The sequence below is a fragment of the Salvia hispanica genome, chromosome 5 (genome assembly GCF_029641045.1).
Source record: "Salvia hispanica isolate PSC_SH4W2 chromosome 5, Shi_PSC_v1, whole genome shotgun sequence".
Classification (NCBI taxonomy): Eukaryota; Viridiplantae; Streptophyta; class Magnoliopsida; order Lamiales; family Lamiaceae; genus Salvia; species Salvia hispanica.
This window is the reverse complement of record NC_142696.1, coordinates 22,039,266-22,062,198: the sequence shown is the minus strand read 5'-3', so window position 1 is coordinate 22,062,198 and position 22,933 is coordinate 22,039,266. Positions and strand designations below refer to the sequence as shown.

General features: G+C 37.7%; 7 protein-coding genes and 1 pseudogene across 8 annotated transcripts; 4 read left to right on the top strand and 4 right to left on the bottom strand.

Annotated features, from left to right (window-relative positions):
• Window positions 1–233: 233 nt before the first annotated feature.
• LOC125197922 (11S globulin seed storage protein Ana o 2.0101-like) lies at window positions 234–1,863 on the bottom strand. The gene is made up of 3 exons (XM_048097049.2): window positions 1,641–1,863; window positions 841–1,561; window positions 234–590 (listed from the first exon to the last, which is right to left on the bottom strand). Exons 1-3 carry the CDS (start codon window positions 1,834–1,836, stop codon window positions 437–439), a joined length of 1,071 nt encoding a protein of 356 aa, XP_047953006.1. The 5' UTR covers window positions 1,837–1,863; the 3' UTR covers window positions 234–436.
• Window positions 1,864–2,739: 876 nt separating this feature from the next.
• Window positions 2,740–4,817, top strand: RIBA3 (monofunctional riboflavin biosynthesis protein RIBA 3). The gene is made up of 6 exons (XM_048096419.2): window positions 2,740–3,082; window positions 3,166–3,390; window positions 3,472–3,797; window positions 3,881–4,010; window positions 4,093–4,389; window positions 4,480–4,817. The coding sequence occupies exons 1-6, from the start codon at window positions 2,771–2,773 to the stop codon at window positions 4,741–4,743; spliced, it is 1,554 nt and encodes a 517-aa protein (XP_047952376.1). The 5' UTR covers window positions 2,740–2,770; the 3' UTR covers window positions 4,744–4,817.
• A 252-nt stretch (window positions 4,818–5,069) lies between these two features.
• Window positions 5,070–5,663, bottom strand: LOC125198773 (RING-H2 finger protein ATL16-like). Its single transcript, XM_048096422.2, has one exon. The coding sequence runs from the start codon at window positions 5,661–5,663 to the stop codon at window positions 5,070–5,072; it is 594 nt and encodes a 197-aa protein (XP_047952379.2).
• A 1,556-nt stretch (window positions 5,664–7,219) lies between these two features.
• On the top strand, window positions 7,220–7,749 carry LOC148926453 (uncharacterized; annotated as a pseudogene).
• Window positions 7,750–13,669: 5,920 nt separating this feature from the next.
• Window positions 13,670–14,785, top strand: LOC125188974 (aquaporin TIP1-2-like). The gene is made up of 3 exons (XM_048086109.2): window positions 13,670–13,850; window positions 13,946–14,196; window positions 14,267–14,785. The coding sequence occupies exons 1-3, from the start codon at window positions 13,718–13,720 to the stop codon at window positions 14,639–14,641; spliced, it is 759 nt and encodes a 252-aa protein (XP_047942066.1). The 5' UTR covers window positions 13,670–13,717; the 3' UTR covers window positions 14,642–14,785.
• A 137-nt stretch (window positions 14,786–14,922) lies between these two features.
• LOC125188975 (Protein-tyrosine phosphatase-like, PTPLA) lies at window positions 14,923–17,603 on the bottom strand. Its single transcript, XM_048086110.2, has 9 exons — window positions 17,309–17,603; window positions 17,162–17,247; window positions 17,012–17,059; window positions 16,853–16,941; window positions 16,366–16,419; window positions 15,611–15,678; window positions 15,482–15,531; window positions 15,284–15,372; window positions 14,923–15,183 (listed from the first exon to the last, which is right to left on the bottom strand). Exons 1-9 carry the CDS (start codon window positions 17,365–17,367, stop codon window positions 15,079–15,081), a joined length of 648 nt encoding a protein of 215 aa, XP_047942067.1. The 5' UTR covers window positions 17,368–17,603; the 3' UTR covers window positions 14,923–15,078.
• Window positions 17,604–18,516: 913 nt separating this feature from the next.
• LOC125191377 (small ribosomal subunit protein uS8-like) lies at window positions 18,517–20,402 on the top strand. Its single transcript, XM_048088923.2, has 4 exons — window positions 18,517–18,661; window positions 19,509–19,659; window positions 19,743–19,903; window positions 20,092–20,402. The coding sequence occupies exons 2-4, from the start codon at window positions 19,527–19,529 to the stop codon at window positions 20,188–20,190; spliced, it is 393 nt and encodes a 130-aa protein (XP_047944880.1). The 5' UTR covers window positions 18,517–18,661; window positions 19,509–19,526; the 3' UTR covers window positions 20,191–20,402.
• Window positions 20,403–21,704: 1,302 nt separating this feature from the next.
• Window positions 21,705–22,933, bottom strand: MYB59 (myb domain protein 59). Of its 2 annotated transcripts, none has more exons than XM_048082978.2 (3): window positions 22,689–22,933; window positions 22,444–22,573; window positions 21,705–22,377 (listed from the first exon to the last, which is right to left on the bottom strand). In XM_048082978.2, the coding sequence occupies exons 1-3, from the start codon at window positions 22,810–22,812 to the stop codon at window positions 21,963–21,965; spliced, it is 669 nt and encodes a 222-aa protein (XP_047938935.1). In that variant the 5' UTR covers window positions 22,813–22,933; the 3' UTR covers window positions 21,705–21,962. The 2 variants fall into 2 exon arrangements, with proteins under 2 accessions (XP_047938935.1, XP_047938936.1); XM_048082979.2 differs by having other exon boundaries at window positions 22,660–22,907.

Sequence of the window (22,933 nt, the reverse complement as noted above, 5' to 3'; positions counted from 1 at the left end):
ATTCGCAAAATAATGGGTAAACAAGTTTGCAATAAACTTAAATTGAAGTTTGCGAAAGAAACCTAACAATAGTAGAATAAATAACTCCAAAATCCGTGCAAATTATATACTCATCGGTCAAAATTTGGGGGACGGAGGTAGTATTTACTATTAGGACAATATAAAGAAAACAATATTATTGCAATTGTGGAATTTTTTCCTCGACCAATAAGAAACAATATTAAGAAACACAGTTGAACAAGAAAAATAAAAATTAAATTCGCAAAATAACGGGTAAACAAGTTTGCAATAAACTTAAGTTGAAGTTTATGAAAGAAACCTAACAATAATAGAATAAATAACTCCAAAATCCGTGCAAATTGAAATGCTCATCAGCTCATCGCTAATTATTTATTAAGAACAAAAAATGATTGAAAAAAAAAAAGAAGACGTTGGATCAATTCGGTGGCGGGAAAAAGATCTCTTCCGCCTTCCTCTTTGAGCTAAACTTCTCCTCCACATCCGCCGGAACATTAAACGACGCCCTCAACACCTCCGGCGACAGAGCCTTCCATACCGAAGTCCTTCCCGCCAGATGCGTGAAAATAGGGCTACAAACCAACCAACCAATCAATCAATCCGGATTCAAAATCAACATTCACAGAGTTAATAATAATAATAATAATAATAATAATAATAATAATAATAATAATAATAATAATAATAATAATAATAATAATAATAATTGTGTGAGTTGATAGTTGATGTACGATGCCAAAAATTTTGAATAACCTTTAAATTCATATTCATTTGCATAAAAAAAAAATACTATAATAATAAAGGTAAAATGAGGTTACTAACTTTGGAGTGGTGATGATGGAGAACCAGTCCATGCCATCGGGATCAGAAATCTTGGAGACGACGAAAAACCTAGGAACGATAAAGAGGTTACCGGCCTTGATGGTGGTCTCGAGCACGCGCTTGCCGTCGACTCCGACGACCTGGACGCGGCCACTGCCCCTAACAATGTAGGTGACCTGCAGGGCCGAGTCGCAGGAGAAGCCAGGGGAGCACATGGCTCCCCCGTTGAGCATCACGAGGTCGGCTCCAAGGCCGACCTCCCCGACAAGGGGCAGGTTCTTGGTGTTGAGCACCACGACCTTGCCTCCGCCCTTGATGTCAACATCAAGGGGCGCCTCAATGCAGTTGAGCGCCATTCCGGAGTAGTGATCCTTCTTTGGTTCCGGCATCTTGGCGTCGGCGGGGAGCTTCACGATGCCCTTTCCCGACTGGCTGCCGACGAGGGTCTTGACGGTGGCCTCGTCGAGGTCCCAGGCACGGCCCACGAACTCGGTGGAGAAGCCGGTGAAGATGCCGTTGGGGCCGGTGAGGAACATGTCCGTGAAGCACCCGGCCTTGTGAGCGGTCTTGGTGTCGCCGAGGAAGAGGATGCCCAGCTCGGTATCCTCCTTGTTGTACCACCACGTCGTCACGCCGAAGGGGAGGGCGATGGCGTCGCCCTTCTTGATCGCTAGAACTTTCTCCTCCTTCTCCGGCAGGATGATCCCGGCCACTCCGCTGCCTGTGTTTTTAATTAATAGACATGTTTTATGCGACCTTTAAATTTATGTTCATTTATCAATTAAAAAAATGAATAATACCTTGAAGAACGTAGGCAACCTTGGCGGAATCGGAGTAGCGGGGCAGGGCGAAGCCGTTCTTCTCGAGGAAGAGCTTGGCGGCGCCGATGTTGCCCTCTTTGAGCATGGGGAGCTCACTGGGGCACCAAGAGTGGTAGGCGCCACCATCTCCGCCGTAGATCTTCTTGGCCAACTTGGGTGTCAAATCGATCTCCATTGTTTGTGATGTAAAGGTAGAAACACAAGTGATGATTTGGAATTAGTGATTGAATGAATATATATATAGGGGGATTTGAGCTTGTCAAACTACCGGTGTCAATGCATATCCATTAAATATAATTAGAGTACGCGTATTTTTAGATTTAATTGTAGAATAAGCCCAACCAATTATTTGTTTTCAACCAGCGATATAGATCAATCCTTATGGATGTTAAATAATTCAGATCGGTGGTGATTTGGTTATCTTGGATATTGTTTAATTTGTAAGATGATATATTATATGAGTTCAGAGTAAAATTAGATCACGTATGGCTATCTGTATATTTAATTCATGTGGATTGAGCTTTTTGCAATATTAAAAGTGAAGATTAAACGTAAATCACGTTGCTAAGATAAACTTATCGGATTTTTTTTGTGTCAAACTTACAAAAGTATTATATTTATTTATCTTTTGGATACTTATTTGGTGGTTTTAAAAGAACAAATATACTATCATCTTCAAACAAGAACAAAAGATATGGAGTACTAGTAATAGTATAATTTGCTTTTGTCATCCAACCGAGAAACTGCACTGGATAATTACAAGTTTGAGCCTTAATATCCCTGTTTTTATCTACATTTAATTTAATTTAAGTACTAGATTATCAATTAAATCAAATCCAAACTAAGTCCACTAACTCTGAAAACACATTTTGGATAATGGTTTAGTTAGTGTAATATTTTTGGTGTTCACACACGAATTTGTATACGTGACGAAACAGTGGTAGATTTGTTCTCAAGTTTGTCTGTTTGCCATTTCTCACGCATTCATGTGGCTCCAAGTCTCCGTACGTAATTGCAGTGGATAACACTAGACAATAATCAGAGGCCTCTAATTTTCTCACACATAATATATTCAACCAAAGTAACGAAACTGAATAAGCTGCAGCAACATGGATTGCATTGCTCTTCAGCAATCATCGTTTCCTCACATCTTCATCACCTCCAAATCCCCGCACTCAACTCACACTCACCTCGCACCGATCCCGCCTCATAAAACCGCGTGTAAGCTTGCAGCCCTTGGATCATCAGACACCTTCTCATCAAATGATGAATCTATCCCTCCTCCCTTCGGAACTTTGGAAGCCCAAATTACTCAAGAAACCATTGATTTCTTCGTGAGCGATGCAGAGGGCGATCCTGACTGTCCATCTCCAGGCTACTCTCCCATTGACCAAGCTCTTTCTGCATTGCGCCAACAAAAGGTTTGATTTTCCCATTTTGTGATGCAACTTCTGTGTCTGATCGATCTTGTGCTGATTATTTGGTGTGGGAATTTTGTTTCAAGTTTGTGCTTGTTGTAGATGATTATGATGGTGATGATCATGTTGAAGGAAACCTTGTCATGGCGGCCTCTCATGTGAGCTCTGAGGCGGTTGCTTTCATGGTGAGGAACGGCTCGGGTATAATCTCAGTCGGCATGAAGGAAGAGGACCTTGAGAGGCTAGACCTCCCTTTGATGTCCCCTCAAAATGAAGATAATTCCTCTGCTCCTTCCTTCACTGTCACTGTGGTATAATATATGTCAACTCTTTCTCATTTTTAATGATTTAATGAGATATTAAACACTTTTAGGAACATTTTGATTATATAGGATGCTAGAGTTGGAACATCTACTGGAGTGTCCGCTTCAGACAGGGCAAAAACAGTGCTTGCTCTGTCCTCTCCTGAGTCGAGGCCAGGGGATTTCAGAAGGCCGGGCCATGTATTCCCTCTCAAGTATAGGAAGGGTGGCGTTCTAAGTAGAGTTGGCCACACTGAAGCTTCTGTTGATTTGGTAACACTAGCTGGTTTGCAGCCAGTCTCAGTTCTATCGGCCGTAGTTGATTCAGAAGATGTTTCCATGGCCTCGATTGCCACTTTGAGAAAGTTGGCCTTGGATTATAACATTCCAATTGTTTCAATCACTGATCTCATAAGGTAATAATGTTTGCTCTCAATGTTGAGAAAAGTTAGATATCTAATGCTGCTTGTGACTTGATGATGAAATATTTGGATATCAGGTATAGGAGAAAGAGGGAAAAGCTTGTTGAAAGGACTGCAGTTTCGCGTTTGCCAACTAAATGGGGCTTGTTTGCGGTTCACAGTTATCGTTCGAAACTGGATGGGATAGAACATATAGCGCTTGTGAAGGTATAAAACAAGCATTCTCTATCAAGAGAAAGAGTGTTATATGTGAAAGTAAGTTCCAAGTTTTATGGTTTTGTTGATTCAGGGAGACATAGGGAATGGACAGGATGTTCTTGTGAGGGTTCATTCGGAGTGTTTGACAGGTGACATTTTTGGATCAAGACGATGCGACTGTGGCAATCAATTGGAACTGGCAATGCAGTTGATAGAGCAAGCCGGTAGAGGCGTTGTAGTGTATCTACGAGGGCACGAGGGGCGTGGGATAGGGCTTGGTCACAAGCTTCAGGCCTACAACTTGCAGGATCAAGGCCATGACACAGTTGAAGCAAACCTCGAGCTTGGTTTTGCAGCTGATGCGCGCGAATATGGGATAGGCGCCCAGGTCCATCCATCTTCTGACCTAATTTATTTGATCACTGTTCTAGGAAGGAAAAGCCTCACACTGAAAGTGTCTTTTTGTGTTCTTAATCAGATTCTACGAGACGTTGGAGTTCATACCATGCGCCTGATGACGAACAATCCGGCCAAATTTACTGGTCTCAAGGGCTACGGTCTGGCAGTTGTGGGGCGTGTTCCTGTGCTGACCCCCATCACAGAGGATAACATGCGGTATTTGGAGACGAAACGCGTGAAGATGGGTCATGTTTATGGATCTGATGTACAAGGGCCACTGTCTGACTTCATCAAATCAAATACTGATAAACAAGATCCAACAGAGGGAAACAACAAAAACTGATGATATCCTGCATGTGACCATGTATCCATTCACATTTTTGAGTATCCATTAATCAATATGCAAATTCTTTCTTACATTGTATGAAATGTGAAAACACTATTGGTTCAAATCTCATTACACACTTTCCAACTAAGACTATCCTACAAAAACCCCACCAGAATTAACCCTTTTGTAACTCTAACAAATGGCCTTAAGCTGTTACACGTTGTGAAGGGTCACGTCGCTCTTGGTAATGCTCTGAATCTGTCGATGGAAGTCCTCCCTATTCAGAGTCTCCTATAAAAACCACACTAGAATCAACCCTTTTGTAACTCTAACAAATGGCCTTAAGCTGTTACTCGTTGTGAAGGATCACGTTGCTCTTGGTAATGCTCTGATGTCTGTCGATGGAAGTCCTCCCTATTTAAAGCCTCGAGATAGATGTTGATGTTGATTGATGATTCACAAGGCGTATCGGGCTGGCATACATAAGATCTGCAGAGAGGGCAGCTGGAATGAGTCTGAAACCAAGTATCAATGCATGAGACATGAAACACATGAGAGCAAACAGGCAGATGCTTCACCCACTCCTCTTGTTCGAATTCACCCAAACAAACTGCACACGCTGAATTCCTAGGATTCGACTCTCCATCCTTCGACTTCTTGATCTGAGTAATGGGAAGGGAGTGCATGACATAGGAGTCTAGACCCCTGCTCTGGAGCTGGGAGGAGAAGTCCTCAAGATGCTGATTGAGGCGCCTTCGTTGCTCTGGATTTCGCGATAAACCTATTACACGAAATGTGGCACAGTTCCTTTCCAGTATCTTGTAGTAACTGAATAGCAGGAAGATGCTGCAAACAAGGCCAACTATGCCGATAACCTCAGGATCCCACTTTGAAGAATCGGCGCCCACGGGAGACTCTGTTGGGGATGGAGACATGCTATTGCTATCTAATCAACTAAGAAACCAGGTTCAAAAGGAACTTGTCTTTCAGATAATCACTCAACTGTCTTCTTTGTGAGTGTCAAAACTTGATATCAAAACAAAATGTAGGCTGTTAGCCGGTGATGATAACAAAGAAGAAACAATTTCTAAATGGAAATACCAAGAAAAGGCCTTAGACAACTAATCTATCACAGTTTTCTCATCTTCTGTGTTATCGGATTCCCCTGTTATCCAATTCCATGTAGTATTATAATAAAGACAGTAAAACATATGACATTACTATGCAACAAATCTTGCTTCTGATCTTTGAGCTACACACGATTTTTTTATGCATAAAAACAAAATACACCAATCTCCATGCTGCACACTGAAACTGAAATAAGTTACTACTTACATTATTTTGAATAAAAAATCAGTGTTACAAATACAAAGACTACATAAAGCAGCTAATGTAATACTTATTGCACATCCATAAGAGTTTTAGCATAATTTGAAGGAACTGTGTGCTGTGTTTAGCTAGCTATAGTTCAATTATTCTTTAAGCATGTTTAGTGTTTATAGAGAGAAAAACAAAACTGCATAAAAATTGATTGAAGAAGTGAAAGCGAGTTGTTTTGTGATTTATCCACCGAATAATAATGTTAGGAGCAATGCTTGTCTGTAGTGTGGTCATCTGCTAACATAGTTTGGTTTCTCCGTATTTAATCTTCAAATTTCTAACTTTAATACTAATGTGGCACTTTGTAGGACAACTACTAACAACTTGGTGAGACAAGATGTGAAAAAAATCTTCGGAAATAATGAAATACAAGTAGAAATTTTGAAGTTTTTTGTTTCACAAAACAATCACAAGTGCACAAGTATTAACATTATTAACATTTCATATTATTATTATTAACATTTCATATTATTATTATTATTATTATTATTATTATTATATTATTATTATTATTATTATTATTAGCAGCTAGGTTTGTTTTTAATATATTATTATAAGTTGTTCATTACAAATAAATACTAAAACATAGTATCACGAAAAAACACAAAACAAGAACATCAAGTGCAGATTTGTTTTTAATATATTATTATAAGTCGTTCATTTGTGTATTAATATGAAAAATAAAACAATTTTTTTGTATTAAAAAATTCATTTATTAATAAATGAATTTTTATGATTTTACATTAAATTAAAGATTTTTTATGACCTTTAATTTAAGATATATATTTAATATTTTCTCATTACTAAAATTTCATGGAGTAATATATACTCCCGCCACAAGTAAAATTCATGACCTTTTTGCTTTCATATTTTTTTCCATTACTCAAATTCGTGACCTTTTAACTTTAACAAAAAATAGAGTGTGCCAAAGAGGCTGCTCAAAAAACTTTTTAACACAAAAAAAGAGGCATCTTTTAAGAAAGAATCAAATTGAGGAGCACAAAGAAAACGTGAAGGCAGCAAACTTCATGAATCCAACTTGAGATCCAAAATTCCTATTTAAAGTCACATCTACCGAAGCAAAGGCAGCAATCAGCATCAACTACAAGGAAGAGGCAATGGCGAAAATAGGGATTACAACATACCTGATGCTGGTGATGTGCACAAGCATGATCTTCTCCACTGCCTCCGCGCTCCAGATTCGTCCAGCGACCGGGCCCTCAGCAGGCCCCGTCTCAGGGCTGCTGCAACATCATTAGGAACGCCGATCTGCCATGCGTCTGCCAGCATGTCAATAGCCAAGTTGAGAAGATAATCAGCATGCAAAAGGCAGCTTTTGTTTCTGCATCACTAGCTCGTGGAACCAAATGTGGAAGTAAGACATTATATTACTATCTTTTTTTAACATTCATTCAAGCTTTTCTAACTGTCTCTTCCATAAGAAATTGCAACTATTGATAGGCTGGAAGAAGAAGCGCTGCCCTTCGATATTTATAATAAAGGAGAGTTATTTGTTTTAGTTTTATGTAATAAGGGTTGTTCAAAATTCTATATATACTCAAATTTTGTCCTCAAACTAAAGATGTTTGAGCTTAATTTTGTGGCTCTTTTGGGTGGAGAAATTCCCATTATAGATCCTCTATAATCGGAATTTAGTTTATTTTGTATACAATTTTTAAATCATATATAGGGTTTGGGAGTATAATGGTGAAAGTAAATACTTATACCATCATTAATTCTGGGACAGTAAAAAGGGAAAAACTAAAGTTGAATATGTGATAAAATTACAATGTTGGCAATTAGGCCCAAAATCAGAAAAGTTCCAATGCACTAACTTATTGGGCCTACCTAATAAGTTTCGAATGGCAGTAGTCCTAATTTTTTACGTTGTCAAGGTTTATTTGGGCCGATATAATGTAATGGAAAAACAAAAATAGACATTTGCATGATCATAAGTTTTTACGCTTATGTGATCGTAATAGTTTTCTTTAGAGATAATTATATCATTTATATTAGACTCTTCGCGAACTTTTAGTCAATATAACCTTTGAAACTAATATATAAGATCTTTATTATTTAAATTTTTTCAATTATCTCATAATTAATAAAATTGTACTAACTGATATGATAAAATCAAATATAATATGACCACAAAACAATGTTATTTTTGACAAAATGATATAACTGTATTTTGAATGTTAATACCATGTGGTTTTGTTGTTATCTCCGTCACTTATAGAAGTGTTTCTTTTTTAAGTATGGTTTAAGAAAATTGTTTTAAATGAATTAAATAAATGGAAAATAAAGTAGAAAATAAAAGTAAAATTGATGAAGAGAGAATAAAGTAAGTGAAATTATAGTAAAAGAGAATGAAATGTACTAGTACTACTTTTTACCAAAAAAAAGGATATGACTCAACTAAACTTGGACAATCCAAAAGAGAATACAACTCGTCGGCTAAGACAGAGGGAGTCATATTTAATCTTGCTACATTAAAAAGGTGCTATACTTTTATGTTTCAGTTTCAATTCAAATCAGTGCAGAGTTAATTTAAATAACAATTGGTCTATATATTTTATGTGTTAACATATCTGGGTTCCACTTATTGGGATTTTTCACTAATTTGTAAAACAGAACTCAGGAGTATGAACCCTTTAGATTGAGTCAAAAATAAATACGAATATATTTTTTTATTAGAACATCAACAATAGTAATAGACTAGCTAGCAATAGTTTAGCCAAAAATTCATTCTGCCACATCATCATTCATATTCCATAACCTAGCAATAGGCTAATCAAATAACAGTCTAGCAATAGCCTAGTCAATGCCCTAACCCTCCCAAGAAAAATAAGACCAAAAACAACAACGAAATGAATTGGAGAAATAAAAAAACAAAGAAAAAAAAATGGGAATAGGATATTTTAGAAAAAAATTAAAAATCGGCTAGCCGATCGCTTGTCCACATAATAGTGGACTAGCGATAAGCTAACCGTGCTAGTCCGCGCCCGACCTCTTGTCCGTCGCGTTAGCCTAAGGGCATCCGCAATGGGGCGGACGATGGGTAACCCATCGTCCGCGCCCGATACATCGCCCGCGGACGATGCGCAGAGGATACCCATCGTCCGTCGCATCGTCCGCCACTGTGGACGAGACGAACGATGCGACGCGGTTTAGTTTTTTTTTTTTAATTTTATTAAATTTTCAAAACATATATATTCCTCTTTCACTTCATTTTTCACACTTCATTTTTCTCACTTCACTCTCATCAAATTCACTACATTTTCAAGCAAAATGGATTCCGGAGATTATCCGAATAGTCCGATGTTCGGTGGTGCACGATGGCCGGGTACAGAACCCGACGAATACCGGCCATTCGACACCAGCGCCGAGTACGATCCCGACTTTTCCACCGACTCATACGGGCTGTCCGATATGGAACCGTCTCCACACCGCCCCTCTGCCGCCGCCGCTTCTGGGTCCGCCACCAAGAAGAAGCGGACCAAGGCACGAGCCCAGAAGTTGCCTACAACGGAGGTATGTGAAGAGTTCGCCCCGGGAATGACGAACTACTCCGACCCCGAGTCCATCTCCGATGGACCTCATCAGTCCGGTGTTCGAGGATGAGAGTTCCGTCACACCAATGTCCTCCCGGCGTCCCCCTGGCGTCAATGCTGCCAAGGGCAAGGGCACGGCCACATCAACCTCCGTCGCGCCGTCTGACCAGGCCCCGTCGCCGACCCCGAGTTCGACGCCGTCCGCGACTTCGACTGCGGCCCATGCGTACGCGGATTTGGCGGCCTCCTCCGACTACCGGACGTTGTTGGACGCGCACACCGCCCTCATGCAGGCGACCAACCCGGCTCATATCGACGGGATCCAGCGGATGATCGATGGCCTCAGCCGCAAGTTGAGACTTCTCTAGACTAGCCTCCTTTTTTTGTATTTAGTGCTTTTTTTATTTCTTATTTTATAACTTTTTTTTAATTAAGTAAAATTAGAATTTCCCTTTAATTGTGTTGTTTTTTATTTACATTTGCAAACATAAAAATATAAATACAAAATAATAAAATGCTTAGGGCGTCGCTTCGGACGGGCTATAGTCAGCCCCACTGCAGGTGGAATAGGAGGAGGATAAAATGTTGACGTGGCGGTGCATAGGGCGTCGCTTAAGGCGTCCCATTGTGAATGCCCTAACGCAATAGTGGCTAACGCCACGCCCGAGCCACTAGGTGGTGGCTGGGGCGGGCTTCGTCCACTAACCAATAGTTTACATGTAAACCAGTTTGACCATGTTTTTATCAATCATTTAATAAACATACAGCTTTTTTAATTCATAGTAAAATAAACACGATCAAAATTTTACGGTGGCTAGAAAAAATACATTCTAGTACCCAAGCTATTTAAGAAAAAATGGGCACTTTATTTGAATCGAACTGAATCATCCGAATTTCGAAGAAAAATAAACTTGATCTATTCCGAAAATCTAAAAAAATCCTAACCGAATTTAATATTTCAACTTGATTCAAATCTTTCATATTACAAATATTTTGTTCACCCCAAATTTATCTTCAGTTAACCCAGATTTAGTCAACTCATAAATAGAAGGTTAGAAAAGTGTATTTCAATATTAATAATGTGATAAAATGTGATGGTATACTAGGCATGATGTATCTTTATTAGAGAAAAGGAATTAAGGCTACAAATGCAAATTCTAAAATTGTAAAACTTCAAACTATGATTTGTGTTAACATTGACACTGCGTTGACTGTTAGAAAATGTCAACCGATGACAAAATAACATTAACAGAAAATATCAACACAATGTCAACGGTTGATACCATATTGACATTGCGTTGACATTGTATTGAAATCAAAATCTTGAAAATTTTGAAATTTATAAAATATATAAGTTTGCATTTTATCACTATCCATCTTAAAAATATTCAGCAGCTAGGAAAAAATATTCAGCAGCTAGGAAGATAGAATTATAAATTTATCGGGTTTGTTAGAGGAGAATATTATTGTTTAAATAAAACTATCACTACTGTGCCTCTCTAATCTCTTTAATTTGTCTTAGCCGCCCAAAAACATAATTAAGAGATAAGATAAAGAATTAGAGAAAACTATATAACCATATAAACCAATTCCACTATTCGCCGACTATATATTATTCTAATCTAAGAACAACTCATTATCAAGAGGCTCCTTTCTTACTTTGTTGAATTAAAAATAATTAATCATCATGCAATAAAAAAGCATCTTAGCATAATCGAGACGGAAAATATATTTAAAAACACGTTGATGTGTGTTGTTCATCTCACAAGATAAGTGGCGAAAACATTTTTTAAAAGGAACTTTAGTTATGGACTTTTCATTGTTTATCTTTAGTTTTAAAAGATTAATACTACTATTAAGAAAATAAAAGAAGGTTTGTGGCTGCAATTTTATTGTAGTTTTTTTTTGGGAATGAATTAATTAAGTAAAATGACCAACCAAAACCGACCACAAGTCTGGTGTCACACTCGGCTTTGTTTGTGGGTGATGCTATAAGGGTTGCCGTAAGTTTTTTGTAAATTTATTGACATTATTGTTTCCTTTTTGTAAATACATACGACCTTCGTCACTAGAACCTCTTTTTGCCTTCCTATAATTTTCTGAATAAATTGATATTCTCGGCGTACGCAAAGCGTCGACTAACTCTATTTTCACTACGTTTTCTCTCTATCTTTTACTTTACTTATTTTTCTTTTCATCTCTCTTACTTTACCAATTCTTCTCACTTACTTTACCAATTGTGCATTAAAATCTGTATCGTTTCAAATATTTCTATTTCTTAAACACGGGGGAGTATATGAATATGAAAAACTTTTTTTTGTTTCTCTCATTCCAACTGCTAGTGCATTAAACGGTACAGGACTGACTAAATAGTTTGCTCATGTCAACCGCCAAAAGACAAGAAATCAAGTAATATGGGATTAGCTAAATAATTTACTCCTTTCACATGAATAAGGATCGAACCTCTGATCTCATGCTTAAGGAATGAACCACACACAAGGCCTAGATTCTACATTATCGCAAAAGTTTTAGTTATTATAAGGTGACAGCGACGGGTAGTAATCAGGAGAATTTGAAAAATAATAGATACTCATTTACTATTCTTTTTGGGGGATATATTTACAATATGTAAGTCTCTCAATGAGCAATCATTTGTGGACCCTTCCCACCTCATGGTCGGCTATAATATATTTTGTGGCAGTTTAATGGATGATCGTGCTTGTGTGTATTATTGTATATAATGGATGATCGTGCATATATAGTTTAAGATTTCAAGTGATTGGAGCATTTTATCCTATTAGCATGTTACATATACTCGATAGTATCATTCAGTTAAGAAATGGATTGATACGGTAAAAAGAATACCCCCAAACGTGTGAATACTGAGCCCACACTGATAATTTCAGTTTCGTGCTTTTTTTTACCAATCTGTAATGCTTTAACCAATCATTATTGTCAAATGCTATCCTTATATGCAAAACTAAATAAAAAGTCAACTAAAACCCAAAGGATCCATTTGATTGGGTTGACCATAAATAGCAACATATAGAGACATACTCCCTCCGCATTCAACAAAATAGAAACTTTTGAAACGACACGAGTTTTAATGCACAATGGGTAAGTAAGTGAGAAGAATTGGTAAAGTAAGAGTAAGGAAAAGAAAAATGAGTAAAGTAATAGAGATGAAGAGAAAAAGTAGTGAAAGTGGAGTTAGTGAATTGTGGGGTCTATGTCCTAATATAGAAAAATTCTAAAGTTTCTATTTTCAAATAACATCCCAAAATGGAAATAGTTGCTATTTTAAAAAACGGAGGGAGTATAAAATTGGGGTTTTTTCGGTTGGAGCACGAATTAGATATTAAACAAAAATAAAATGTAAGGAGATGTTTGGTATTATAAATACAAATCAAAAACGATTGTTTTAACCTCAATTCGAAATTTTCTTCTGTTTAATTAGCTATAGATTAATTAAGCTAAACTTATAGTAATTCAATTAGTTATGAGGAGATTGACCAAGCAATTAACTGATCGGCTAAAATTGTGATGGTTTTTTAGGGTATTCAATAAATAAAGCCTAGTATATGGGGGATAATAAATGATTAAATGTGTGTTTAATATTTAACTAAACTTTTCTCTAGTGAGGCTACACTTTTGGCTTATGCTATTATTTTTTTTGCTTTTACTCGGTAAGTTCACGATTAAATTCACGACCAAACATATTCAGACCAAATCCACAATTAGATATGGAGTATTTTTTTAGTAACATTCTTGTTTGTGAACGATGGGATAAAAAGGTAAGAATAATTACTTTTTATGTAGTACTTTGTAATAGGAGTATTGATCTTTAAATGAATATTTGAATTTTAGAAAAAACAAATTGATAAAAGTCAGTTATGTGGAGTATCACTACACTCCACGAAAATGACACGTGGCAAGATGAGAAGAAATTGGAGGCGGTGTTTTAGAGAGTGAGCATATATAAATAGAGTGGATGCACATATCACATACACCACAAAACCATAATTTAGAATCACAGCAAAGCATCAGATCACACAATGCCGCTGGCTAGAATCACCCTCGGATCTCTGGCTGAGGCCAGCCAGCCCGACGGCATCAAGGCCGCCATTGCTGAGTTCATTTCCATGCTCATCTTCGTCTTCGCCGGCCAAGGCTCCGGCATGGCTTTCGGTACTAATCCCCTTTACACTACTACATAGTATAATATATAGTATCATACATCATCACCACCTAATTTTTCTTATTCAATTTCCTTCCCTCAACAGCCAAACTCACAGACGGCGGAGCAGCCACCCCAGCCGGCCTCATCTCCGCCTCCATAGCCCACGCATTCGCCCTCTTCGTCGCGGTCTCCGTTGGCGCCAACATCTCCGGCGGCCACGTCAACCCTGCCGTCACCTTCGGTGCCTTCATCGGCGGCCACATCTCCCTCTTCCGAGGCCTCATCTACTGGATCGCCCAATTGCTCGGATCCGTTGTCGCATGCTTGCTCCTCAACTTCGCCACCGGTGGATTGGTGAGCACATTATTCATTATTTGTAATTGATTCATCGATATGATTCTGATCGTTGGTCATATGAATGCAGGAGACATCGGCTTTCGCGCTCTCATCCGGAGTGTCGGAGTGGAATGCCGTGATCTTCGAGATAGTGATGACCTTCGGCCTCGTGTACACCGTGTACGCGACCGCGGTGGACCCCAAGAAGGGTGACATCGGGACCATTGCCCCCATCGCCATCGGTCTCATTGTGGGCGCCAACATCCTTGCTGGAGGCGCATTCGACGGCGCCTCCATGAACCCGGCCGTCTCCTTTGGCCCGGCTGTTGTCAGCTGGACATGGAACAGCCACTGGGTGTACTGGCTCGGCCCCTTGGCTGGCGCCGCCATCGCTGCTCTTGTCTATGAGCTCCTCTTCATCAACCAGAGCACCCATGACCAGCTCCCTACCACAGATTACTAATTTATTTCTCCTCTTTACCTTTTTTTCCCTTTGTGCAGTGTCTGTTGTTTCCATTTTCCTCCAACTGTCTTGTATTATCATGTATGCTATCACTTGTCTTATTTCTTTGGAATCAATTCTCGAGTTTTTTCCTTGTTTATTCAATCATCATGTGTGATCAAGGGTGAATGCAAAATAAATCTCCAGTGGGGATTATGTTTTCTAAAATTTTCTTCAATGACATGATTTAGGAACAACAAATTCAAATGATATACTACTAGCTAGTAATATCCTAAATGGACTAAGAACAACAAATTCAAATGGATTTATAACGATCTATTTGTTCGCTTGAAACTGTCAACCGTATTCACTCTGTTTGAGTGTCAGGATAAGCAAGAGAAAATAAACACTAAAGCTACCTTTTTTGAGGCAGCAGATTGATTAATAACGATCTATTCTCAGCTCCGCTTCTTCTTTTCTTGTTTTCCAAGTTTGGATCGACGTTGCTTGAATAAGTGAAGGTAAAGTTTCAACCACAAAAATGGATAGCAGAAAAGAAGAAGCTGCACAAAGAGTTCAATCATGAGTTTTGACTAGGCTGGTTCTGGTAAAGAAACTATACTATCTATGAATTAATCATCTTTTTGAGGAAGTGAGACATACCAGCACGAAGTTGTAGTAGCTGAATGGAAGGCTATCTGCATATAGATTTTCCTTCTTTATGAACGGAAGCGCTTGGTACATAAGCCACACTGCAGCAACCATGGGCCCTCAATTTTAGTCCAGATATGTGAAACCACAACATTAAATACATGTACTACTGAATGTTTAGAATGAGAACTAAGTAGTTAATAAGCTTACTTTCACCAGGAAAAACTCCAATAGGGTACAAGACTATGAATGCATTGTACCTAACAAAGCAAAGATTTACATAGAATAAATGGGGGAGTGTATTTCCTCAACCTGCAAAAAGCTAATCAGAACATGTACCTGATTAAAGTGATCCATTTTGGTGAACTGCCGATGCAGTAGAGTGCATAATGTGAGTACCTGATCACCTACATCAGGAGACGTGATGCAAAATGCCTTATATATGCAGCATAAATGACCGTCAAGAAAGCTAATGGAGGACATAACGTGATTTGGACTATTAATCAGATAAATTTTCCTTGACCACAAAACAGAAGTATCATAACTTCTAGAACCAGGCTCGTGAAATGCACACCGTTGGGTTTGTGAGGCCAACCAGAAACAGAAATCTGCAACCTTTTTCTCGATTCATTTGAAGTTCACAAAATACTAATCATGCTAACTTTTGTGATAGAAACAGTGAGATGAGTAAACAGAAGTGAATGCATATAAATAAGATAAAGGCTGAAGTAGATTTATGCTTATACTACTCAACATAGAATATGACATTAGCTTGTATTGCTGGGATAGGGAAATCAACTCAACATTATAAGTCTGCGAACTACATGCAGGTGGGAGAAGATATCTGGTGTTTTCATTCGGTGCGTGAAATTGTTATACCTTTATCAAACCAGACATTACACCTTTTTCATTTCACTCATCAAGAATCTTGACTATTGCTTGCAGTATGTATAGTGCATTAGCAATTTCATACAGAAACAAGAAGATGAACTACTGACATATAAAAGAGCTATTCATATCTTGATCTCATGTTAATTTTGAGTTCATTTCACTAACATAAACAAAATGAGGAATCAGTAGAACTCCCAACTCACCTCAGATACAGCCCAAGCAACAAACGTGATGAAGACCGACGGTAGTTCCTGCACCTATATCAAAGAAATGGCAATTCCTGTCATTTTTCATCCCCAAAAGTAAAATATACTCACTTCGTCTCATTCAAGATGTCCATCTTTCCTTCTTAGTTTGTCTCACTCAAGATATCCACTTTCTATATTTTAAAATAAATTCCTCTCTTCTCTCTCCTCATTAATATTCAACTAATTTTTTCCCTCTACTATTCCACCTAACAACTCTTCCTAAAATCTCGTGCCACTCAAGAATGTAGACATTAAGTTGGATGGAGGGAGTACTAAAAGGGAAATACATTGGTTTGTGACAAAGGAAATAATTATCGTTATGGCATCTGTTTTAACTTTTAACCTAATATTACTGCATAAGCCCAAACTTTTTCAACAGTTTATATCGATAATTATGCAAACTTTAATGTAGAAACAACATTATAAAGTCGAGAACACAAACCTCTGAAATTCGACGAACAATAGCAAACAAAAAGTGAGTCCTTCCTCCCCATTGCATCAAGGGAAGCAACACACCACTCGGCACAATTCCTCAAATATTCAAATTCCAAAATTTAGAAAACAGTGAAACTGGGTGTGACTAAAAATACCTATAACTCACCAACAGCCCCATGAATAACTTCCAAGAAGGCAAGACTTTGCAAAATGCCTTACACCAAAAATCAAGAACAAAAACAGAAACACATGAAAATAATTACTCCCAATCTGCAAAAAAAAAAAAAAAAAAAAAAAATTGTTGGTGGGCACTTACAGATTAGTTCACCGGCAGAAGAGAAGGCGGCATTGGTTGAGTTGGAGGAAGACAAGTTGTTCAAAATTGTGAAGAGAGACAAAGCCCTGTGAATTGGGACACAAGGGTCAGATTGAGAAATGAGAAGGTAGAGGGAAGGAATCATACCATCCCAATGCTTGGGCGAGATTGTAGAAGAAGAGATATGCGCTCCGCAGTTGTGACATTTCCAATGTGTGGTGATGACCGTCAGCGTGGTTGGTTTCAACTACTTTAAATTTATATCGTTTTCGATAATTAACTCTATAACCTCATCAGATTAACAAAGTAGGCTCTGCGGTTGAATTTTTCACTCGCACCGGATCCACATGTTTACCTGCAAACCGGTGCTTCGTTTGCACCCTACAACAAATGGAATCTCAGTGTGAACCCCAGGCCAATTCAATTGATTTGATCTCTCACTTCGTTTATCATTTTTGTCAATTGTTTGAACTTTAATTATTGAGTATAAATATGCATCAATCTTATTTCTTTTGGCTAGTATGAAATTTTGTCATTCATTTATAGCATAAATCATAATCTGAATCTACGGTTTGGGACCTTTGAATAATTTTACATACTTGTACAATTTTTTTTCATTCTAGCAATGGATGGCGGCATTTTGAACATTAGATGATATTATACTCCCTCCGTCCCGCTTTAGCAGTCCCATTGACTTTTCTGCACTCGTTTTATAAAAATGATAATAAATAGTTAAAGTGGAGAAATAATAAAGTAAAAAAGTGGAGAAATAATAAAGTCTTATCTACATTATTCTCTTTTTTACTTTATTATTTCTTCACTTTAACTATTTATTATCATTTTTACAAAACGAGTGCAGAAAAGTCAATGGGACTGCTAAAGCGGGACGGAGGGAGTACTTTTGTTGTGAAACATTAGATGAATAGATCGATCTCAAACATAAATTTCCAATGATTGGAGTTCCATAAATTTGTGCAGACTTCTTCGAATTTAAACATTAAAATAAATGGAGTACTCATAATTTACATATCCTGGCGTCAAAATAAGTACTGTGCTTTTCAAATAAGCGATTTCCTTTTCCTTATCCCTACAAGATATAGTAATTGGCTTATTTATTTTGGGTTAATAAATTTGGATGATATAAATACTTGATGGAGTAGTATATATTTTCTCAATAATAGATATGGATTATAGATTTAATATTTTTTACATATGATGTATTGAATTGTGTTTTACAGTTCACTAGTTTTTTTATCTTTTTGTGTAATACTACTAGTATTTCATTTTAGTGCTTACCAGTCCAATCCGATTTCAAAAACTATGGACTAAGCATTATAAAGGGTATTCTGGTAAATCTCGAAATAGAAAAAGAAAAGGAAAACTGACAGCGAAATTCATTTATAAGCCCAAACCCTAATCCACAAACAACACTGCTCTCAACAGAAGAAAAGAAACTTTGCCCGGTGCTGCGGCGGCCACTTCCCCCTCTTCCTCGTCCAGGTTATCCTTCGTCATCTATATCGCTAATTGCGCTAATTTCTATCGCAGCTCACTTATTGTGGTGGTAAATTGAATATTTCGTTGCTAAATGTTCGATCTTTTGTTTTCAATTACGTAGACGTTTGTTTTGGGTGAAGGTATGAACTGCTTGTCATTGTAATCGTAGTTGTCCGATATTTGGGGAGATTCTATATTTCAAAGTTTTGGTTTCTTGAGGTTTAACTCCTATTCGATTTTGCTTCAGATTATCATGTGTTTAATCGAATATTTAAACAGAGTGGTGAACTATATATGCCTTTTCTTTAAGATGATAGTTTGTAATACTTGATCGTATCCGGTTAGAGTCCTTGGTTAAATGTTTTACAGTCTAGAGAATCATCTGAAATATCTAAGCTGGGAATATTTTGGCATAAGCTTTCTGAAATATTTAAGTGGGCAAGGTTGTGTGGTTTGCTTGTTTTATGTATGGCAATTGTTTTTTGATAGTTGCATCTTCTCTCTGAACATAAAAGTTTCAGCTGTGGTTTTGAATTATGAATTTTACATGATTCTGGCACAGCGCAACTTACCGCAATTATGTCTGTTAAAATGTTATTGCACATATCCTTTGTGTATCGAACTGTGCATTAGTTGCCTTCTGTTGAATGCATTTTCTAGTTGCACATATCCATAGTTTTATTCGTGATACACCATCTATGCAAAACTATTTAGTTTGGCTGGAACTTTTGTCTCATTATCTCGAATGATGCAATGCATTGCACATAGTCAACTCAATTATTTTGTGCGTCTAATCGGGATCATAAAATTATTTTTATGCCTACTTGTTTTTTCTGCTGTCTTCAATCAGGTAAGGCAGCTTCACAAGATGGTGAGAGTCAGCGTTCTGAATGATGCTCTCAAGAGCATGTACAATGCTGAAAAAAGGGGGAAACGTCAGGTTATGATCAGGCCTTCATCAAAGGTCATCGTCAAGTTTCTTTTGGTCATGCAAAAGCATGGTATGACTATTTTTCCAGCATCAGTCTTTATTTGAATTATTTCCTATTTGCATGCATTAAACATTATGTGTATGTCATTCCAGGATACATAGGCGAGTTCGAGTTTGTTGATGACCACAGGTCCGGAAAGATTGTGGTTGAATTGAACGGAAGGCTAAACAAGTGTGGTGTTATTAGCCCTCGGTTTGATGTTGGTGTGAAAGAAATTGAGCCTTGGACTGCTAGACTCCTTCCATCAAGACAGGTAGAACATGTTGCCTCGATGTTTTCTTTATTGTAGCCATAGACTATTACGATTAGTAGTACATTAAGCACAAAGTATAAGATTAGATATATCATTTTGCATTGGTTCTTTTCTAGTTGTCAAACATTCATTTGTCTGAGAATAAGATTAGGAAAATGGTTTAACATTATTCATTACTTTTGTTGCAGTTTGGTTATATTGTGTTGACTACATCTGCTGGTATCATGGATCATGAGGAAGCTCGGAGGAAAAATGTTGGAGGTAAAGTACTGGGCTTCTTCTATTAGGCTGGCCATGATGTCTGTAGCAGCCTTCATACAGTTGCGTGCCTGGCCTGGCCTGGCCTGTTAAGGTTGCAATGGCTTAGGTGCATTTCTTTTTGGTGACTGTTTCATACTTATTGTGTTGACTACATTAAGGATTGTCATTGTTATAAATTTTGGTGACTGTTTCATACTTATTCTTCAAGTTGAATGTTGACGATTGTTCTGTCTCGCGAGTTAATGCCTCATTTCTAAAACCACTTATTTTATTCATTAAACATGGTAGAACTTCTATGATTTATAAATGCTGAGGTTTCATCATGATATATATGATTGAATATTCTTATTTCTATTTCTATTTCTATTTCTATTTCTATGAAACTCAATGTTTAATAGGTTATGATGCAAGTTAACTTAGTTCAAATGATGGAAATAATCAGGGCTTGGGCATATCTCAAAATATGAGCTATTGAGCGAACAATGGATTAGCATATAGCCATATACTTCTACTTTTATTCATCTATGTCAATCCTTGAAAATTTAACCCACTAGCAAACTATGGATTAGTTTATTCTATTGCTTATATGGGATGTCCTATTTAGAGTTACATATTTCTAAAATTGTAATATCACACACTCTATATTATTTTTATTTTTGTGTACTTTATTACACTCTTTAACATATTAAACAAAATCATGTGTAAAAGAATGCTTTCATGTGAATTCTTTTATATCTAAGCTAATTCTTAAAATCAATTTCTTTGAGTTTTTGTGTCAGACTCCCTATCTAAAAATAAAAAGAGTATTTTGGGATGCATTTCCCAATAATAAAATAGTGTTTGTGGAATTGTAAAGAAGGCTTAAAAATGTTGAATAGGATGGCGGTGGTGAGAAGGGCAATCTGCTTAAATTACCTGATCTGTACAACATTCATCTACATCCCATAAATATTCTTTTGCATCTTATTCCTTATGGAATGGATATTCACCCAAATTCCCTTCGTCTCATTTTATAATTGTATCGTACTGATATATCTTTGTGTCACCACTATACCACTACGCCTCCCTTGAATGATCTTATCTCACCTTGCTGATGTGTTTGTTTTTGACACACAATCAAACATACAGACACGTATATATATAAATTAAAGAATATAATTAGTGTCGACGAAATTGAGACTGGTGAGGAAAAATGGTGGGATGGCAAGTGAATTACACGAAAGATTAAAAAAATGAAGTAGAAAGTGCGTGAAAGCAAACCCATGAATAGCACTATATATGAATATCTGTTGTGGATTGCACCTTCATCATTATTAAAATTCGAGTGTATAATAATATGATTGCGATGCGCTCTATCCATGGCTCACAATCACACAACAAACAGCCGTCTACCTTGACTTTCTTTGTATACATAATATTTGAATTACTCGTCATAATTAACCTTGAATCTTCTCATCTCCTCTGTTAGAAAAATATCTTCTTGATTCCATTAAATTATGATTGCCATCATGAAGCACACCATATTCCAACTCATTCAACAAGACATAAAGCATATATATTTATATCAGAACATGTAGCCAGACAGATAGGTACAAATTAAGAGAGGTTATTAGAAGCTAGCTCTCTCGTCTATTATTAGAAACATTCAAACCAAACTACTTAAGATTAACGACATGATAAGTAACTGCTGGAGCCCTAAACCTATACAAAAAGTTAGCACCTGCCAGCTTATACTATGAAAACGACACATATCAACAAATCTTCTTAATTACTATATTTATACCTTAAAAAATGAATGTTAGCCAGTCATATGGTGATTGTAAAAAGGGAAAGAATCGTAGTTGAGCATCTTGCTCTCTTCCTCATTAATGGACCACATAGCTTTGAGATCATTCGTTGGGAAATCCCATACTGTGATTGGTTGGGCTGTCAAGTTGCTGCCCTGCTCTATGTCCTTCCATATCTCATCCATGGAGTAGACATCTTCCGCAGCCGGCTTCTTGCTGACAAAGTCCTCCATCCCACCGGTGTCGTAGAAGCTGGGGCCCTTGGTTGCCGTGGAAGAGGAGGAAGTGAGGGAGGAGGAGGTCGGAGATTGGGGAATGGTGGACTTCTTCTTCTGTTCCTGAGCCTTCTTCCTCATGTGGGTGCGCCAGTAGTTCTTGATCTCGTTGTCAGTGCGACCAGGTATTTTGCGGGCGATTCTCGACCATCTACCAGATAAATTCAGTTTAGCCACTATATGTGGATTAGAGAAGGTAAACATATGACAAGCTAACCTGTTTCCCCATTTGGAGTGAAGTTGGAGAACAAGGCGCTCTTCGTGGGGGGTCATCTTGCCCCTCTTGAGGCCGGGGTGGAGGTAGTTGACCCAGCGGAGACGGCAGCTCTTGCCGGTTCTTTTGAGACCTAGGAATGGAAAGAAAGAAAGAAAGAAACAAGGGTTTAAGCGAAGGGCGATGGAAGAAGGGAATCCATGCCCCAAACAAGCCTACCTATTTCGCGTCTCCCGCCACCTTCAAACCTGAAACTTGGGCTATGAAATCCCAGCGCCGGTCTCCGAATAAGTTCACGTAGAACACCAACTGAACGTCCTCTTCTTCTGTCCATGGCCCCTTTCTCATTGACTCATCTTCTTTCCCCGTCATCCTTTCTTTACTTCTTCTCTTTAATTTCGCTAGCTTGATTGTTTGTCGATGTAAGTCACTCACACGCCGATCGAGTATATATATATATATATATATATATATATATGGTAGTACTACTATA

Coding starts and splice junctions, on each gene's coding strand:
- LOC125197922 (XM_048097049.2), bottom strand. CDS start 1,836: ATGGAGATCGATTTGACACCCAAGTTGGCCAAGAAGATCTACGGCGGA. Junction 1,562..1,640: donor GGTTGCCTACGTTCTTCAAG/GTATTATTCATT, acceptor TTAAAAACACAG/GCAGCGGAGTGGCCGGGATC. Junction 591..840: donor TCCATCATCACCACTCCAAA/GTTAGTAACCTC, acceptor GTTGGTTTGTAG/CCCTATTTTCACGCATCTGG.
- RIBA3 (XM_048096419.2), top strand. CDS start 2,771: ATGGATTGCATTGCTCTTCAGCAATCATCGTTTCCTCACATCTTCATC. Junction 3,798..3,880: donor TCAATCACTGATCTCATAAG/GTAATAATGTTT, acceptor TTTGGATATCAG/GTATAGGAGAAAGAGGGAAA. Junction 4,011..4,092: donor AACATATAGCGCTTGTGAAG/GTATAAAACAAG, acceptor TTGTTGATTCAG/GGAGACATAGGGAATGGACA.
- LOC125198773 (XM_048096422.2), bottom strand. CDS start 5,663: ATGTCTCCATCCCCAACAGAGTCTCCCGTGGGCGCCGATTCTTCAAAG.
- LOC125188974 (XM_048086109.2), top strand. CDS start 13,718: ATGCCGCTGGCTAGAATCACCCTCGGATCTCTGGCTGAGGCCAGCCAG. Junction 13,851..13,945: donor AGGCTCCGGCATGGCTTTCG/GTACTAATCCCC, acceptor TTCCCTCAACAG/CCAAACTCACAGACGGCGGA. Junction 14,197..14,266: donor ACTTCGCCACCGGTGGATTG/GTGAGCACATTA, acceptor ATATGAATGCAG/GAGACATCGGCTTTCGCGCT.
- LOC125188975 (XM_048086110.2), bottom strand. CDS start 17,367: ATGTCACAACTGCGGAGCGCATATCTCTTCTTCTACAATCTCGCCCAA. Junction 17,248..17,308: donor CTCGCCCAAGCATTGGGATG/GTATGATTCCTT, acceptor CCCAATTCACAG/GGCTTTGTCTCTCTTCACAA. Junction 16,942..17,011: donor AGTTATTCATGGGGCTGTTG/GTGAGTTATAGG, acceptor TGAATATTTGAG/GAATTGTGCCGAGTGGTGTG.
- LOC125191377 (XM_048088923.2), top strand. CDS start 19,527: ATGGTGAGAGTCAGCGTTCTGAATGATGCTCTCAAGAGCATGTACAAT. Junction 19,660..19,742: donor TTTGGTCATGCAAAAGCATG/GTATGACTATTT, acceptor ATGTCATTCCAG/GATACATAGGCGAGTTCGAG. Junction 19,904..20,091: donor GACTCCTTCCATCAAGACAG/GTAGAACATGTT, acceptor CTTTTGTTGCAG/TTTGGTTATATTGTGTTGAC.
- MYB59 (XM_048082978.2), bottom strand. CDS start 22,812: ATGACGGGGAAAGAAGATGAGTCAATGAGAAAGGGGCCATGGACAGAA. Junction 22,574..22,688: donor TTTCATAGCCCAAGTTTCAG/GTTTGAAGGTGG, acceptor TTCCATTCCTAG/GTCTCAAAAGAACCGGCAAG. Junction 22,378..22,443: donor CACTCCAAATGGGGAAACAG/GTTAGCTTGTCA, acceptor TTTATCTGGTAG/ATGGTCGAGAATCGCCCGCA.